Below are 17,304 nucleotides of genomic sequence, written 5' to 3' on the forward strand. Positions count from 1 at the left end.
CTACACGTTAATACTGCATTTAGTACTTCTATTTAAATTTAGAAAGCCTTCTTCGTGTCACAATTAATGTGAACAGTGAACACAAAGGATCAATATTGGTTTTATCTGAATTGGGCAACCCAAATCCTGCTCTTACTCAGGTCTTGGGCCAGTTACTTAAAATATAAATATATGATCTCACAAAAAAATACAATTTGTTGATCTTAATAAAAATAAATGACGTCCATGGATGAGTGTGCGCGCAAAGTGGAAGTATGAGCTTGACAGACTTTCTGTCAGCGTTCGATGGCGTCGCACGGTGATAAATCTCGTCTCCCCCACCCGGCTGGCTGATGGGCGGCTCGGCTCGTCGCTGCCCGCCCTGTGGGTGTGTTTAAGGCAAATAGGCCTCCGCATCCACCTGCTCGCGCCCTGCCCGCCTCACTCCAGTCAGGAGCTCCCAACTTTCCAGCGGAGCACACGCTGCGCGCCCGGACCCCCTCTGCAGCGCGCCGGACTTTTATTCCCCTCCAAACTGCTTCTTCTGCCTCCGTCCTCCCCTCACGAGATGTGGATGGTGGTCGTGCAGCGGCAGCATCTACTCGACTCGCGGTTGAATTAGGAGAAACATTTCCCTCTGCTCTTTTTAAACTGTCATTTTCTTATTGTTGACTGCCCGCTCCGGGGCCAAGACGCGCACACAGCGAGCAGCGCACAGGTACAGCCCGCACACCCCCACCTCCACCTCCACCTCCTCCAGCCCACCTGAACAAGGACTGGCCAGCGGAGGATTTTCTATTGTTATTGATTTCAACTTGGAGAGAAATAGAGGGAGAGGGAGAGTGATCGATCTGTTGGAATTGGTTTGTTCAATGACTTGCAAGGTTGGATCTGAACTTATATTCGGAAAGCTGTAAGGTAAGCTGCTCTTTCTTTTTGCTCATTGTCTCCAGTTAAACCTGCTTTATTATTAACAATAATATCTGACATATTACCTGTTTGCTGCTGCGCAGTTTTTTGAGACCTGATTTTTTATTTGTAAAGAATATTCTACTGACTGTTTCATATTTTTGTTTTCCTTTTAGCATTTGCACAGAAATTACTCACTAATAGCCAATCTGAATATATACAGTGATCATAATAAAGGTTTATTTAATAGCTATTCAGTTCACCGTGCGCTATAAAACCCACACCAGACTGTTTACAGTTCTGTCGTCCGTGTGGCCAAGACTGCCAGTCTGTGACACACAGATTCAGTCAATAGCATGTTTGAGCAACACTGACCGTTTTTGCATGAACTTCCGAAATTCCTCTATTGATAAACACAGTTTTATATCAATTTATCCGCAAACTTTTATGGAGTTTTCATGCGTCTTTGATGCGTTTTATGTGACTTAATAGTATAAGTATTAATCATTTTTTAAATGATGATGTGATAAAAGTGGATGTTTCATTGTGAAGTAGAGTAAAGCAATTTTTTATATCGAATTAATAATTTGCTATAAGTTTTAAAACTAGCATTGATTTGGGCTCCATGTAAAATGTGTAGCTGAGAGCATCTGAGGCTGTGGGTGATTTTAAGTCTATGTTTAAGTGCTCCTGTTGTAAACCTTAGCTCATGTGTTCAGAATATATATATATATATATATATATATATATATATATATATATATATATATATTCTTTCCCAATTCCCAGTGTTGGTTGGGAGCTGTGTCTTGTTTGATTTCATATGCTTGTGTGAAGGACTTGGCCTGTGTCTCTGAATAAACAACTGGATGATTAACAAATTGTCAGTAAACAGTTGAGGTTTAAACAGCTGCTTATACTCATAAACCCACCCCAGCCAGGACTTTGTGGCTCTGCCTTTGAGAAGATGATTCAGTCCAATTGTCTGGTGTTTGTGGTTGAAGCTGTGATATTCTGGTCAGTGAGGTCAGAGTCAAAAAGACATTTAAACCAGCAAGAGTTAAGCTGTTAGATGAGTCCCTCTGGTGATTCTTTACATATGTGTGAATCCCTGGTTTGCTCCTCGGTGTCTGTCGTTCATTAACCCAACTCGTAATTGATGGCCACTGCTGCATTGTTTGGAAGTCTTGTTGAGTTGTTCCAGTAAGCTTTTGAGGTTGGCATCATTTGTAACCTTCTCAGCAAGCCTTTCAGCAACAAGTAAAAATTAAATCTCCAATTGCACCAATCACACTGTTATTTTAGGCCGTTTTTCTCTCGTAAGCATAAGGACACGGTATAACCAGGTATTAGTTGAACCCATAATTACAGAGCAGAACTGCACACGTGTGGTGTCACACGGCAGGAATGTGTTTTGGGAGGAAAAAAAGCTTCTGTCAGTAAGAGTCAGCATGGTCTCTCCATCAGTTTGTTGCACTCTTAAAAACAAACATAATTTTCACCAAGACGATGCACACACGCATCTGTCAAAGCTTGGCTCCCCTCCATCAAGGCTCATCGCTTTTATGTTAGCGCCCTCAAATCAGGGCGTGATCGCCACACCTCAGAGCTGCGTCGCCCAGAAAGACTTGCCGAGATGGGGCCCCCGGGAGCTGCTTGCTGCTATTTTGACATGTGACATAAATTAGTCATGGAAAGCTTTCTTTTTCTTTTTTTATCTATGGCTTTGTGAAGTTCAAGCATATCTATTTTATCTTTTTTGTACAAGTTTCCTCTTGTCCCTATAGATAATTTTCTTTCTTTCTTTTTTTTTAAAGTCACTTTTGGGTGCTGTTGATCCACCATGCAGCTGGACGGTCTGTGGACAGTCCACACCCTCCTGGCACTGTCCAGCTTGGCTTTTGGGAACCAAATGAGCAATGACCCTCTGGCTGCTCCTCGTGTCTTCATCTCCTTCAAAGGTAGGAATCTGAACCTCTTCTTTCTCCCCCTCCTCCTGCATCTTATTTCTAATTTTCTGCAGCTGCCAATATTTCCAACTGATTCTACCTGATGCCGGCTTCTTAAACCTCATGCCATGTGTTTGCTTTGTGACTGACTGATGACATGACAGTTGTGTAATCGGAGCGATTGTGGCTTTTCTAAGTGCTGAACGGTTCTGCAGGGGAAGAACTTACAGCATCACCAGAGCTGCACTGAGCAGACCGCAAACAAATCATGCAATTGGATTCTTGTATGCGGCCCCCTCCCCAGACCTCCAGGCTCTGTAATAACCACCAGATGCTTCAACTGGCCTATATTGCACAAACAATTAAAAACACAAACAATGATGCACAGCCACAAGATTGTGTACATCATGCTGGTGCTCAATAACATACTTGATCATTGTGTGAATTAATGAAATGTTGCGTCTAAATCTTCAATCATTTTTGTCATAGAATCGCAAAATTGGAGCCATATAAAGAAATGGGATAATAAGGAGCATGTAATACCTCTATGGCCATTATGTGATTATTCCCCAGTGAGCCACATGTGTACTTTGGGGGCTCCGTATTTATTCGTTTCGGCGGACGTACAGATTAGGTGAGATGGGTTGTCGGGTTCTCCGGGGTGCAGAGTGAGAGAAGGAGCGATGGTATTATCAAGAGCAAATTGCCAGGATCAGCCGAGCAGAGCGACGTCCCCGGGGCCTGTCCTGCTTGGAGATCAAGCCTTTGATTAGCATCCAGAGAAAAGCCGAGGGAGCGAGCAGCAGCAGCGGCAGCACCCCTGTTTGCTTTGCTTTCCGCTTCCCAGCGCTCCCCTCATAGTACAAGTTGACTTAATTAAGTGGACTGGCAGACTTCATTGTTGAAGGCGTTTTCCTGCTTTAATCAAGTGGGATTTAACACATCAGTGAGCGTATATCCAGAGCTCAGCAGTTTTTTTTTCTTTTTCATTTTCCAAATAGCGTTTTAGTCAAAAGGCTGTGTTGTTTTAAAGACCGCTGTGTAAATTGTGCATTTCTGTTTGTTTTTTTGCTCTATAAGCATTTCTATGAGCAGACAATTTTGTGTATGGATGCATCTTTGGATGGTTGAACTGGAACCTGAATTATATTTGAAGAAAGGTCTTTGGCTGACATGGAAAAAGCTCAGCTCTGCTGCTTACCTGTGTGTGTTTGGCTCTGTAGTCAATATGAATTTCACAGTCTACTGCTGCTGCCTCTCTCGGAGGAATGCACCCCCCCCCCCCCCCCCTCCATTCAATATTATGACTCTCTCTGCCTTAATTGCTTTTTGAGAGGCCCATGTAGTCCTTACCTTGGCAGGCTGGCTGCACTTCCCCGATGCATCGTGATGTGTTAAGTTTTTGCTTGAGCTGTTTGTGAAGGCAGTGTGCCTCCGAGCAGCAGCTTCAGTGGTATACAGCATGAAGACGAGTATGGAGAATATGTGGGTCTGCTGGAAGAAATGGGTTAATCGTTGGGTTTATAATTATTGATCATTATGCCAGCGAGTCACACCGTGAAGAAAAACTTAAATTACTCCAATAAAAGTTGAGCAGCTCTCTCGTTGTTGAACCCAACACATGTTCCGAACTGATTAACTCGGTAGCTGAGGAGTGAGGTTAAGAACCGTGAACTCTGTCTGGGAGGCCCTCACTTCCGTATTGAAGCAAGTAGAGTAAATCACGGGACCTAATTACTTTGGTTTTGCTTTGTGTCCTGTGCGCAGCTTTTATGACAGGAAAACACGTCCCATGAAACTAAAAGAAAAAGGGGACACACAATACTCTGGAGACGGAGGAAGTTGAAAAATGTGTCTGCACTCACAATTCAATAAGATTAGTATTTATAAAGTCTGACAAATAAACCTTGGAAGTAGACTTTGTTCTGGCTTATCACGTCTTCTGTGCTTGTAAGCTGAGGAGGAAGGGCAGAAGGAGTCGAGCAAAGAGAAGCCTGCGTCTGTTTGAACAGCGAGTCGTTGTAATCGATGTCAGATGAGCAGACAGAGGACATGAAAGAACGAGGGGGAAAAAGCAAATCCACCTTCCAACAGGCCTAATCGGTCGACATTTTAGGGTTAGCTCAGGCAAGCCTGGCGTCGCCAGAAATCCCCAAGAGAGATGTATATTATATCAACTACATGGACCAAACCTTTACATACATGCTTTTCAAGTCAGACATTTATGAAGGATGAAGTTTCACGTGTTGTTTTTCTTGAAGGTTTCTTAAGTTAACTAACACTAGTTTTTCCTTAACTCAAAGAATAAAATAAACCATATTACAGAGAGTGCTGGATAGATTTAGTACAGCTGCCCATCATTGAAATTAAATACAGAATTAATGTGTGAAAGGCTTGTGTGAGTGCTTCATCTCTCTGAGATTCCCCAGTCATGCAAAGTGCTGTTGTAGCATGAATCCATTAAAGGGGTCAATCGCTTCACATGTGCATGTTTTTCTCCTCCTTCTTGTATCTCACTGTGAACTATAGAAAACATGACATTCTCTAAATGGACAAAATACTCTTGGGAAATTATTTTGCTGTGCCACGTTTTTTAACGTGAGTTGGCCCACATTCTTGCCGTGGCATGTTTTAGTTCATGCATTAAGCAGATCCGATGCTAAATCCATACTTATGGCCCGGGTTTTTCAAGCCATACTCCTCACACGTATCTGGCCTGCCGTGACTTTGCACAGTTATTACAATCGCACAACACCACTTTGTCTTGGCCTATGTGTTGTGTCAGCTTCAAATACAGTTCTATACACTGGAGGTGAAACTGCCTTTTAACGGCAAAGATGTTTAACTTGCATCCAGAAGGTTCAAATTAATTTAGGGTTACAAATCTTCACCATTGCACATTTTCACTTTGAAAAGCCATGCAGACATAATTTACAGCTGAGGCTAGAACCTTGTCTTGCACCTCAAAGAGTGTGTGAGAACTGACACTGTGCACCTCTCACCTTTTTTTTTTCTTTACTCTTTTGTGCTAATGCAATTTGAAATGGCTGCTCTGACAAATACACTGATCGAATTATGGTCTGCCAGCACAAAGGAAAACTTCTTTAAATGCCATAACATGATAAGGATTACAGCATGGTTGCCCCCCTCCTCCCTCTTTTTTTTTCTACCCACGAGGCCAAATCCACCGGGATGACACCAGAATGTGGGTCAACTTTCCTACGATACGCACGTTCCCTGTGTGCAATGCAGGTGGCAGCGAGTGGAAGAAAATGTGGCGCACAATTATCGCAAATCTTTCTAATCCGCGCAGCCTCCAGTAAAAGGCGAACACCGGGCTACTATTTTTACTCCTTAGCAAAGTCTTTCGTCTATATTGGGCATGAGTGTGTGTGCAAGTGTGTGGGTGGGTGGCAGCAGAGAGGGTTAGAAACTCCCCCCTTTGGGGTTAAATGCCAAGCATTCTGGTATGTGTCGGCCCTTGTTAGGCAGTATCTAAAGCAGGCTTTTTTGGGGGGGGCTTTTAATTCCAGGGAGTGACAACAGATGAGGATTAAATTTGAAAATATGAACTAAAAAGCAGCTTAAGAGAGAACTAGTTGTTTTGATAACTCAGCAGTTCACTATCAGTTCAACTCAGGGCTTGCCCTTTTACTACCACCCAGTCACTTACGCTGGTAAATGTTTAAACTGTCGTTCACACAATATGTTTCTGCGGTCACTTTCTTCTTTGTACTTCAGAGGTATGCATTAGTGGTCGGGATTATTGTACGCTTTTATGACTCTTGACTTGATCACCTGTGACGGCATAGGTTTTTAGAGGCTGTGTTTACTCAATGCTGACTGATTAGGCAGGAAACCTTTTTGTCAACAGGTTCTTTTCATTATTAGCAGAGCTGTTCAGCCTGCTTTTGATGCACTGTGAAATAAAAGTATGTATGCGCAAAAAGATAATCACTGATAACTTCAACCACCTCATTCTATTTTCACTTTGGTCACACTTCTGATTACCTGCATGCAGACAAAAGTTCACCGTTGTAAGTTCACAGTTGTCATTTTGTACTTTTGTCAAACAACATGTAGGAGCCTCGATACCACTGTTGCACTATTTTGCTAATGTTTGGCTCTGATCTTTAATTACTGTTCATAAAGACTGAAGTCTGAAGATCTCCACTGCAGCAAAAGTAATGACTGGCAAAGCTCTGAAAACCACTACTACGCTGGCGTTGTCCCAGACCTCAGTGTGTCTCCACAGCGGCTAGGCTCGGTTATATTTAGTGTTAAAAAAAAAAACCTTCTCACTCGGCAGGCACACAGAAGCCATTTGTAGCACCCGTGGTTAACCACTGGACCCAATCGGCAGGATGGTGACGGTGGTTTGAGTGCAAACGCAGCTTGCTCCGCTGCAACTTGCACTTTGCTGCGATCCTGAAGTCAAGACTATCTCCTAATTGCCAGTATCTGGTTGGCTTGAAACGAGTTCGAACAGTGTAAAACATCTTAAACTTGATTGACTTGGTGCAGGAAAGGGTGGGAAAATTGAGGCAAAGGGAAGCTGAGGCTTTATACTGAGTAGAGTGTTAAATCTCCACAATGTTTGCTTGTAGGCTTGACAAGTCTTCCTCACATGAATGGAGGTTTGTGAATTTGTGCATTTGTTGCTATAGTTTTCCCAGACTTTTTGAATCGAAAATGCACTCATTGGTCACTTCATTAAACAACATTATACAGTTTTAATATGAGCGACGACAACAGCTCTGCCTTTCTAAATTTGATCATTCACAGTTCATCATCAAGGATGTTTATCATCACCCGTTTGTTTATCAAAGTTTCATATTTTTGTGGAATCAGGCAGCGGTGTATATCAAGGTGTTTTGGATATTTTAGCCACATGTGTGTCTGAATGTTAGAGGCAACTTTCAAATTGATGCACTGCAGTTCATAACACCACAAACTACATCGGGAATAACTAACACAAAGTGAAGTCATCACCTGACAAGGTCAACGTAAACTAAAAAAATGGTAATATGTGTGAAGAAACAATCTGGATTACATCAGATTCTATTTGATTGTACTGTGGCATGTTGCATTTTAATACATGGATTTCCAGAGCAAATGAATTATTTTCACATAAGCTGTTCCTTCTATTTAATTTTTTTTAATGTTACTTAATCAGGTGGCAAGATGAGCGCAATTGAAATAGTCTTTAATAATTTTGAATTAACAAAGATTCAAAACCTTTCCAAATAAATGTTTGTTGGTGTTTGGCCTGTTAATTTGATCTATAAGCTGTATTTTACATATGTGGTTGAGAAAGTTGAATGATGAATACAGTTCGAATCATAGAAGATGGAGGGATGGACTATGTGTTGACAACCCTCATCAGAATCAAATTCTATTTACCTTGAAAAGTGCTCATCTCCTTCCACAACTTTAATTGTGGAGCACACATCGGTACATTTCTCACTTCATTGACTTTGATTTGAATCTTGCTAAAATGAAATGTCAATCCTGACTTGCTGCGGTTCAACTTTGAGCATGGATGTTTATCTGGTGAGAGGTAATCACTGAACAGTACCACAGTCCAGTAGCTCCAGACTTGCAAGTCAGGAATCAGATATTGATTATGTGTCTGTCTCGGAGCCCCTGTAACCTTAACTCTGCCCTCTATTCAGTGCGTGAGTGATGGGAACATGATTGCATTTTATTTCCAGACCAGTTAGTAAATAGTTTTGATGGGAACTCCCTGAAAATGGATATCTTTGGACACCGGTGGAATAGACAGGGTGAACATTTTGTGTCTTTATTTGTAAAAAACAAAAACAAAAATGAAAGCAAAATGTATTTCTAAAGTATTAATTTTGAAATAATTGGGGGTGTGATAGCATATTCACATTTAATTGTAGCAGGAATCTGATGAATTTTTTAAGTGTTTGCCATCAACAGCAGTCTTATAAGAGACAGTCAGAGACAGAGACGACTCAGGTATGTGTGTGGGACAGACGCGTGATATTCCCTGAAATGATGAATATGTTGGCACCTTTCATCACATTGCTCTTGGATCGAGCAGTAATCTCGTGTCCCGTCTGAAATGATGCCAGTTTTCTTCTACAAATAAAACCGCGGTCACAGTGTCACCGCGGAGCGGAGTCAGCCAACCAGCCACACTGTCTGCGCCTCCCACCCGACACTGATGCTGCAGCTTTTTGGAGTATCTGTTTTATTCTCTCCTTGCCATGGTCGTTAAATGCACACAGGTCTTTCTTTATGAAAGGTTGATGAATTGAGCCGTTGTATTTCAGTGTTACAGAATATGACCTCTTGGCACCTTGGTCTGCTCCTTTCTCATGCCGCATGGTGGCAAAATTGTAAAGTGCATCTTGGGCTGCTTGGGTGGTCTTGGTGTTTGATAGGGGAGCAAGTGGTATTGGTGCTTGGATTCACTTTCTCTGGTGTATGGCCTTGCTGGAAATGTTGTGGATATGGAGGCGCATAAATGTTGGCATGTAATGACCACTGTATGGGAAATAATTGTCATTGACATGCTGATAATTTAATCCATTTTGAAATGCATTTATTCAGAGAAAAGACCCTTAATTTGGTTTCACACCTACGAGGCACTGATGTTTTTACATGTCTAGTCATTTCTAGTAAATATCGAATAGGTTAACTTCTCAGACATATGAAATTATTGCCGAGGAAAAGTGTGATAACTGGCGAATCAGTTTCCCTCCCTATCCGTGTCTCCTTCTTTCCATGGGAATTGGAGTAAATGCACAGGGACCAGGGTGTTTGGGATTCCTGGCGCGGCAGCGTTACTCTGTTTTAGGATCTGCAGAAAGAAGAGTATGCTGTGTTGAGAGAGTGGCGTTCCCACTTTGGTCAGGGTTTCACCTGTGGAGCAGCCTCCTGAGTCGGGTTACGAGGCTGCGCCAGTGGCTCCCCGGGGAAACCGAGATGTCTCTCAGAGAGACTGAGGACCTAGTGTTGTCTGTCCGTCTTGCCTTTCACGGAGCATGTTGTTGCATCTGTTGTCCCCCTCCCTGATACCTCTCCTCTCGACTCACCCGACTGGAAAATGCCAGCCAAATTGTCCAGATACTGTGAATCTCTGCCAGAATGTTTCCTGCGTATGTTCTCATTTAAGGTGCTACAAATGTTACTTTTTATCAGTCATGAGAACCAACATCATGAATTGCAAAATGAGCACAATTGATGAAATTAAAGCAATTTTTATCTTTCTGAATGAAGTCAATCAGTTCGTGATTCAGTGTATTAGAAATAAGTGTAGGGTTGATTCATTCCTGTTTAGAAAGCTGTTAGGACTCACAGTAGTTGCCACATTACTAAAGCCTATTTTGTGTGATTAAACTTCATGAATCCTTTCAGTAAAGTTGTGAAAAAAAACCGTCAGTCCTCATCTTTTGTTATTGCCCTTCCTCTTTTCTTGTGGAACAGATAATGGTGTGACATTCTCAGGCTTGACACGTTGGTAACCAGGCTGGCATCCGGTACACAGGAGTTTCAAGTTTGATCCTTTCTCAAGGTGGAATAATGCAGACTTCCTGTGGGACTCTGCGCCGTTTCTCACCTGTGAAAGCAGGGCATTAGTGCAGACTGCACCAACAGGTTGAGGTCTCAGACTGGCTTTGTCTCTGCACCGCCACTGGGGCTGAACATTGTATATTCTTAGCTGTGGTGTTTCTCTTGTGGCAGATTAAGGTGTCAGGTAGAATAATGGTCCAGGTGGATTAGACCAGTTTTTGGATACAGCTTAAACCTACACCCACGCAAGGTGTTTTTTTCATTTTTTAAACAAATGTTTCCCAAGAGAGAGAGGGGCAATCAGAGGACAAAAGAAGAACACTTTTACGCCAGCAGGAAGTTATAGATAATTCAAGTTTTCACTCTGAATTGAACTCCTGCTATAAAGTTCTACTTTGTTTTGTCCCAACCTATGACACAATACTTCTAAATTCTGTAATAAATTTGGGGAATTGACAAGATATGACTGTTGGTTTTTGGTGCACAAGAGTCACTTTTATTTTAATATTACTGGCAGCAACAAGTCAGAAGTTAGAAGGATAACTCCAGGTAATTAAAAAAAATAAATAAATAAATAAATAAAGTTACCACACATTTCAATTAAAATAATAATAAGAAAAAAAAGTAGGTGTGGTTGTGGCTTTTTTAAAAGTGGGTCCAAAGAGGAAATGCAACAGCTCCACTTTGAGGGCAACGCAGATTGTGATAGTCATTTAGAATAAAAGACTTGGTTTGTAACCTTGACAAATACTTGCATAAAACGGCCTTTTCTCCTCTGCCAGCTTGTATTTTATAAAAACAAAACAAAACAAAACAAAGAAACATACCAGCCTTCAGAAGGATCTGCCTCTTTGCCCTCCTTTTCAACCACCTTGTATCTACTTGGTTGTCTATCTGCTTCAAAAAGTAAAATCATCACACGGTCGTTCCTTACTTCTGTACTTCAAATGGCCAGCTCATCCTATCCTGACCAGATTTCACCCTCATTTCAGTGAATCCTTTTTGTTGTCAACATTTCCCCTCATATTAGCTTCTCTTTTTTGATTTTATTATGGTCATTTACATATGATATTTATTCATTTGGAAGCAAAAAGTAATTGTGTGCAGGATCCCCTGGTTAATTCCAACGCTCATCCCTTTGAACTTTCCACCGACTCTCTACGCACATTATTTATTGCTTCTTCCTGGCCAATTGAGAGTGCTCCTACAGTTTTGTTTAAAGTATTTCTATGCACCCATAGATCCCAGAAGACGTTGAGTAAATGGGAGTTTCTTTGAAAGGTCAAGTAGCTTGACCCTGACTGGTAGGTCAGGACCACTGCCCCCCATCTCATCTACAACCACCACATAATTTCTCACCTTCTGTCAGTGGGCGATTGAGTTTCAGACGAGTCTCGCTGTCCACAATGTTCACACTTAAACCCAATGACGGGACCTCTGCCTATTGAGGCCACTAGTAAATTCACCACGGCTGAGATGACGCAACCCACTGTAACCCCAGAACCAAGCTCGGTGGATTGAAAATAATTGTCACATTCGTGTCAGATGTTGCTCTTTTTTTTAACAAGAGGTGTGGTGTTACCGAAGGCAGATTGTGAACATTTTAGAAGGTCCCAACTAACATAGTTACATCTTGATTTTAGATCAATATGTTGAATTGAGTGAATTCAGAGTATAATGATGTGATCATTTATCATTAATGGTCTTGTAGCAGTAGATGACAGTTGGCAGGTTTTCATCAAGTACAGAACTTAATCAGTACAGGAAACACATTTTAATACTTAAAATGAACCTTGAGTATATGCCAGCACCTACTGAATATAATGCATAAAGCCTTTATACAGGTTTCCAAAAACATAGGATGTATATTTTACTGTACTGTACTGTTTGACAGAAGCATGTTACAAGCTGATTTATTCAAATAGATGAGTGTTTTTAACTAATTGTAGAGCCTCTAAGAGTAGTTTTACTAGGACTACATTGTGTATTATATCAATCTAATGTATTATGAGATTGTCTTGTGTCATAATGTATTCTGTAGTGCGACCATCTGTACTGAAAATATTTTAGAGAAAGAAGCACTGTTTCTCTTTGAACCAAAAGGTTGGAAAAGATGTACCTCAAATTGTCGTCAATATTTTTAATTTTTTTATAAATATCAATTCTTTACTGTTGTATTAATACTAATACTAAAAAGAGTGTGTGTATGTGTGTACAGAAGAATCAAAAATATTGAATGGAAAAAAATTTCTTTTGAGTAAATTGTGTTGTTTTATTTCAATTTCATTGTAATCTTGAGAGAAAATACTGATTACAGGAGTAGCAGAAACATTACGTCATGTAGGGATGATGAAGTCATTTGCTGACATGTGGATTAAGATCGTAGTGGAATGGTTGGATGTGTAGAAAACACAGCACTGTGTATGTAGCATGTGTAAGCACATGTGCAGTTTGTCCTCCATATATGATGCGTCTGGCTGCCCTTAATCAGTGCACTTATTTACTTTGAATCGGTCGCATTACTTATCAGAACAAAAGGCAAGACTCAGACAGGTTGGAGCCGGAGCTGCAGTAATTCAGGTTTATATTACAGTTCGAGAAAACTATGCAGTAATAACACAGCAACATTTATCCTCTTCTAATCAGGACAACAGGTGTTTATTTAGTGATTGTTGAAAAACAGAGTCAGCATGCGCGATCTTGTGCTTTTTGTGAGAAAATAGTGTGCCGTTTTACTTCTAATCAGAAGGTGCATACGCTACAGTTCAGTGTTTTAGAGTTCACTCGAGCATTCGAAGAGGAAATTGCAGTCAGCATTTCACCTCCAATCCGAACCTTTCAGTGCGTTTGCTCCCTGCTTCCCTCTTACTCATCTGGTCATTGATGAGGTCATGGACTATTCCACTTGGCTGAGGGGAAATGAGGCTGTTTGGAAGACACACTGAAGAGTTTGGCTCATAAGAGCACTCAGGAATAATACAATGCATGCACTTTGATGTCTTTGTCGTGGCATGGTTTTGAAATGCTGATGTGCTGAGATTTTTCTATTGCCGGCTGCTGCGTGTTTAAGGAGTAGGTGTTAATTGCAATGCGTGGGGATGCACTCTCGATCACAGCCATTCAGACCAGTCCAGGGCCAGCGGTGACCCCCTGACAGGCTGGTTTTTGTCAGTAACCCATCTTTTCAGGCGCCCTTCTGCAGCAGTGCCTCCTCTTGATCGGTGACGGATTGAGGAAAAATGAGGGGAAACCTGGCATGCAGTTCCACTTGTTGTTGTTGTTTGGCGTCACCCACACACTCTTCCCCCTGTGAAGATCCTATAGCTGCAGGGGCGTTTGTGTAGGTTTGCCTTGTATTCACAGAAGTTCATTCAAATTCTGGGAGACCTGGGGGTGGGCGTCAAACTGGCATCAGGCCTTTTTTGTCAATGAATGCAGCGCGCAGCATCCCGCAGACCTTTCTCTGCGCTGCCTATAGATTCTTCAGTCCAGGTCTGAGGAGCACTGCTGTGGAGCCACTGAAGGAGGACAGGGTGGAGGTGAAAAATGAAGAGGGAAAAGGAAAGTCGAGAGCAGCAAAGGGGACTGTTTACCTCCTCTACTCTAGCCTGGCATGCTGCCAAAGGAATAGTGGTCGATGTGTTGCAGTATGAAATCATGGCAGATTATGATTATCAGGAGGAGTGTTTTAGAAAGTATTTGTTAATGCCCTAATATTGCTCACGTTGTTCAATAATCCACATCCCTTCTTTGATTCTCTGATCTTCCTCGTCTGCACAAGATGTACATCCTTGTGAGCTCTCAGTTTGTCATTGTTTTGTAAATCTTCAGATGAGAGGGGGTGTTGTTACTGCTTGTGCCGAGTCCCTGTTTGACTTCTTAACTCGGTTGCTTGTTTTCCTGCTCAGCTTTTCAATGGAGGGTTAATGAATACTTTATTGCCACTTTACTGTGTGGATCTCAGTGGCCGTATTTAATTTCCCCCCTCAGGGACGTCCTGTGGTGTTTCCCAGAGTTCTGGAACAGCCTATTTTGCATTTCCTTTCTGTGAGAAGACAAACGGGCCTGGAGTCCAAGATGAAGCGCTCTGACAGAGGGAGGGCGAGACGTAGAATAGGGGTCTGCGAGAGGAAGAGACACATGCAGAGTGCGGGCTAGGATTTCACTCCTACTGCTTTTCCTATAAGTCTGAATCAGCCCAGGGTCTCTCTCGTGGGCTACAGTGTGGATCAGATTTTACCCCATTTGCTTTCTCCCACCACCACGTTTTGACATGCTTATGTTTTATCTTCCAGAGTGGAAATAAAAGACGGACAGCGAGGGTGCTCTGTGAGGAATAGAGCTGCAGAAAGTGTAGACGTTAGTTGGATGAGCTTTCCAGTTCAGAAAGTAAAGTTTCACACACAGAAATGCCTGTCGGTAACTGCACACTGCAGGGCAGATCCATATTCTGTCACTTTACTGGATCTCAGCTCCGTTGGTGTGTAATCAGGCAGTCATCCATACATGTGTCACCATTGTGGTTTTATTTCTGCTTGAGCAAACTTCCCAACTCCTCCTAAGGTGGGTAATGACTAATATCACCTACCTCTGAATGTGTTTCTCCTCCTCTGCTGCTCGTAACTCTGTCAGACAGAGCTTGGTAATGCAGCTCAACCGTGTTGATTGTGTGCTATCTTAAAGCCTGTAATTAAATCAGTTAACCTCCCCATTTTGTGCAACAGCAGACGACCAGAGAGGGCTTCAAGGGGGTCCCAGTGCCCACCCCTGTCACGCGCTGGACTCCATGGTGAGCGATGGCTTTTTAATGGAGGCAAAAAAAACAACCTAGTGGAACCAACCCGAGGGAGCTTTTAAAAGGCTGGGTAAAAGAGTAGTAATGAATACGCAGCCCTTCCTGTTTTCTTAAAAGTGGAAGCTGCGTTGAATAAAGGTAATCGATCGGAACTAATTGGCGTTGGAGAGATAAACGATGGTTAGGTGAGGAGCAGAGTTTTTAATGACACGCTGTTGTGATGTATGCTCTGTAGTATTAACTCTTTAGGGATTGTGATGAAGCTGTGAGTGCATTTCATGCTTCAATTTTGTTTTTCATCTTCAAGGCACTTTAAGACTTGTTGGTGTGGAAATCAAGCAACTACACTAAATACAAAAGATGTTTCTAATATTTTGAACTTCCACTGCATTGGAAATTATATTTATGTAATGTTTGGATTTGTGCAGTGATGTATGTGTTGCTTTCAGTTTAAGGCACTTGTCTGAGGTAATAGTGTTCTTCTGGCTTGTGTGCACTGACACAAGGTCACATAGTTTTCTAAAGCTAAAGGAAAAGTAGGAGTTTCTTCTAGTGGTCTTGAGCGACAGTACAACAGAGCTCAGTAAAATAAAATCAAGAACTGAACCTAAACCATGAGAATTTAAAGATCTTTACCTTGCATAACATCAGCGTGCTATTTGCATCGTGTCAAAACACGACTGGAGGAAAAGAGCCTGATGTTGAATCCAACAACAAAGTTGTTTCAAGTTTCTGAAATAGCTTTTAACACTTTGACAACAGAGTCGCTGATAGATGCAGCGACGAGTCTCTTCACAGCTGGGGCCGACCTCTGCCTGTTCTAACCTCCATGTTTAGCACTTCCCCAGCGCACTCTCTTAGCAACATGCGTCAGCTGCCTGGCAATGGCTGCCTCTTGAGATGTCGAGAAAATTGACTTTCATGCGTTAATCAGAGGGGAAGTCTGAACTGGCTCTGAAAAGAGCTGTCATGACCCCATACAATCGCTGACACACCTGATGGTTTACCCGTCAAAGGAGTTCCCTCTCCATTTTAATTTGCCTTTATAATTTGTGAGTTTGCCGAGACAGATGATTTTGTATGATCTTGAATGTCTGTTGATATGCCCCTGGACATGTTCGTTCTTTTTGTCTAAATGGATTTGGGTGTCACACACAAAAGATGTGCTCTGAGCAATCTCTAATAAAGTCATCTACATTTAATTTAATACTATTTTCACATGGGATGTGAGATACAAAGCACAGCCAGAAAGCCTCTCAGTCTTTAATGTTCGTCACAATAGCTGTAATCAAGACCGTTTAGAGATTAATGTTAAGGAGGGAAGTGTTTGCAAATGCTCCATTTCAGTTCGACGTTGAAGTGCTGTCTTGGTTCAGATGCTGTTCTTCTCATGCTTGTTAGGAAATAAAAGACCTTGAGGTCAATTGTGATGAATATCATCTGAAAAAGCAAGTCCTTGCCAGCAATACATCACTGCTGAACCTCGTTGGGCTGTGCGCGAGCAGATATTCATGGCTTGTCTTTCTATTTCTCCACGTGGAGAAGTGCATGTTATGCAATTCATGTGTGATTTTTTTCTGTAGCGTGTAGGCTTAAATGAATCCACGTAAGTCATTGTTCACATCATAATAGGACAATGTGATTTAAAAGAGCTTTTTTGTAAAAGAGTAGACGACCCACATGATGCTAATATCAAACCAAAGTGTGGCTAATGCAGTAAAATGTATAACATACATCATGTTTACAAAGACCTCTTTCAAAACTCTGCATCCAAGCATTTACTTTACAAATTGTGTGTACTTTACTGCTAATCAAACTCCTAATAGGCATGTTTCTCCACTTTTTAATGTGGTTATGTCATACCTGTCAGACATGCACCTGCATTATTAATGTATTGTGAAAGTCAACCTGCAGAGACTTGAATGTTGCTCAAACCAGACCTGCAAGGCTTATTTGAGTCTCCTTTGAAGGATTAATAATTAAGGGTGTAATGATTTTGAAACTGATAACCTTTAGTTAAAGGGTTTCGGTTAAGAAACTCATTCTTTGTTCCCAAACCTCCTCGCCCCTGCTACCTCTCATTTGCAAAAATCCCACACTGGTCACATTCATGGAAGTTGGTAGAAA

At 41.8% G+C, this 17,304-nt stretch overlaps 1 protein-coding gene across 1 annotated transcript in view; it reads left to right on the forward strand.

Moving 5' to 3' along the window:
* The first annotated feature begins 446 nt into the window (after positions 1-446).
* LOC308129320 (semaphorin-3F-like) overlaps positions 447-17,304 on the forward strand; it is a 60,888-nt gene continuing 44,030 nt past the window's right edge. The window contains exons 1-2 of the mRNA XM_080495235.1: positions 447-897; positions 2,706-2,849. Of these exons, the coding sequence (XP_080351361.1) occupies positions 2,732-2,849 (118 nt within the window). The 5' untranslated portion in view covers positions 447-897; positions 2,706-2,731. The remainder of the gene's footprint in view (positions 898-2,705; positions 2,850-17,304) is intronic.

The sequence above is a fragment of the Blennius ocellaris genome (genome assembly GCF_963422515.1).
Source record: "Blennius ocellaris genome assembly, chromosome: 4".
In the NCBI taxonomy this organism is placed as follows: Eukaryota; Metazoa; Chordata; class Actinopteri; order Blenniiformes; family Blenniidae; genus Blennius; species Blennius ocellaris.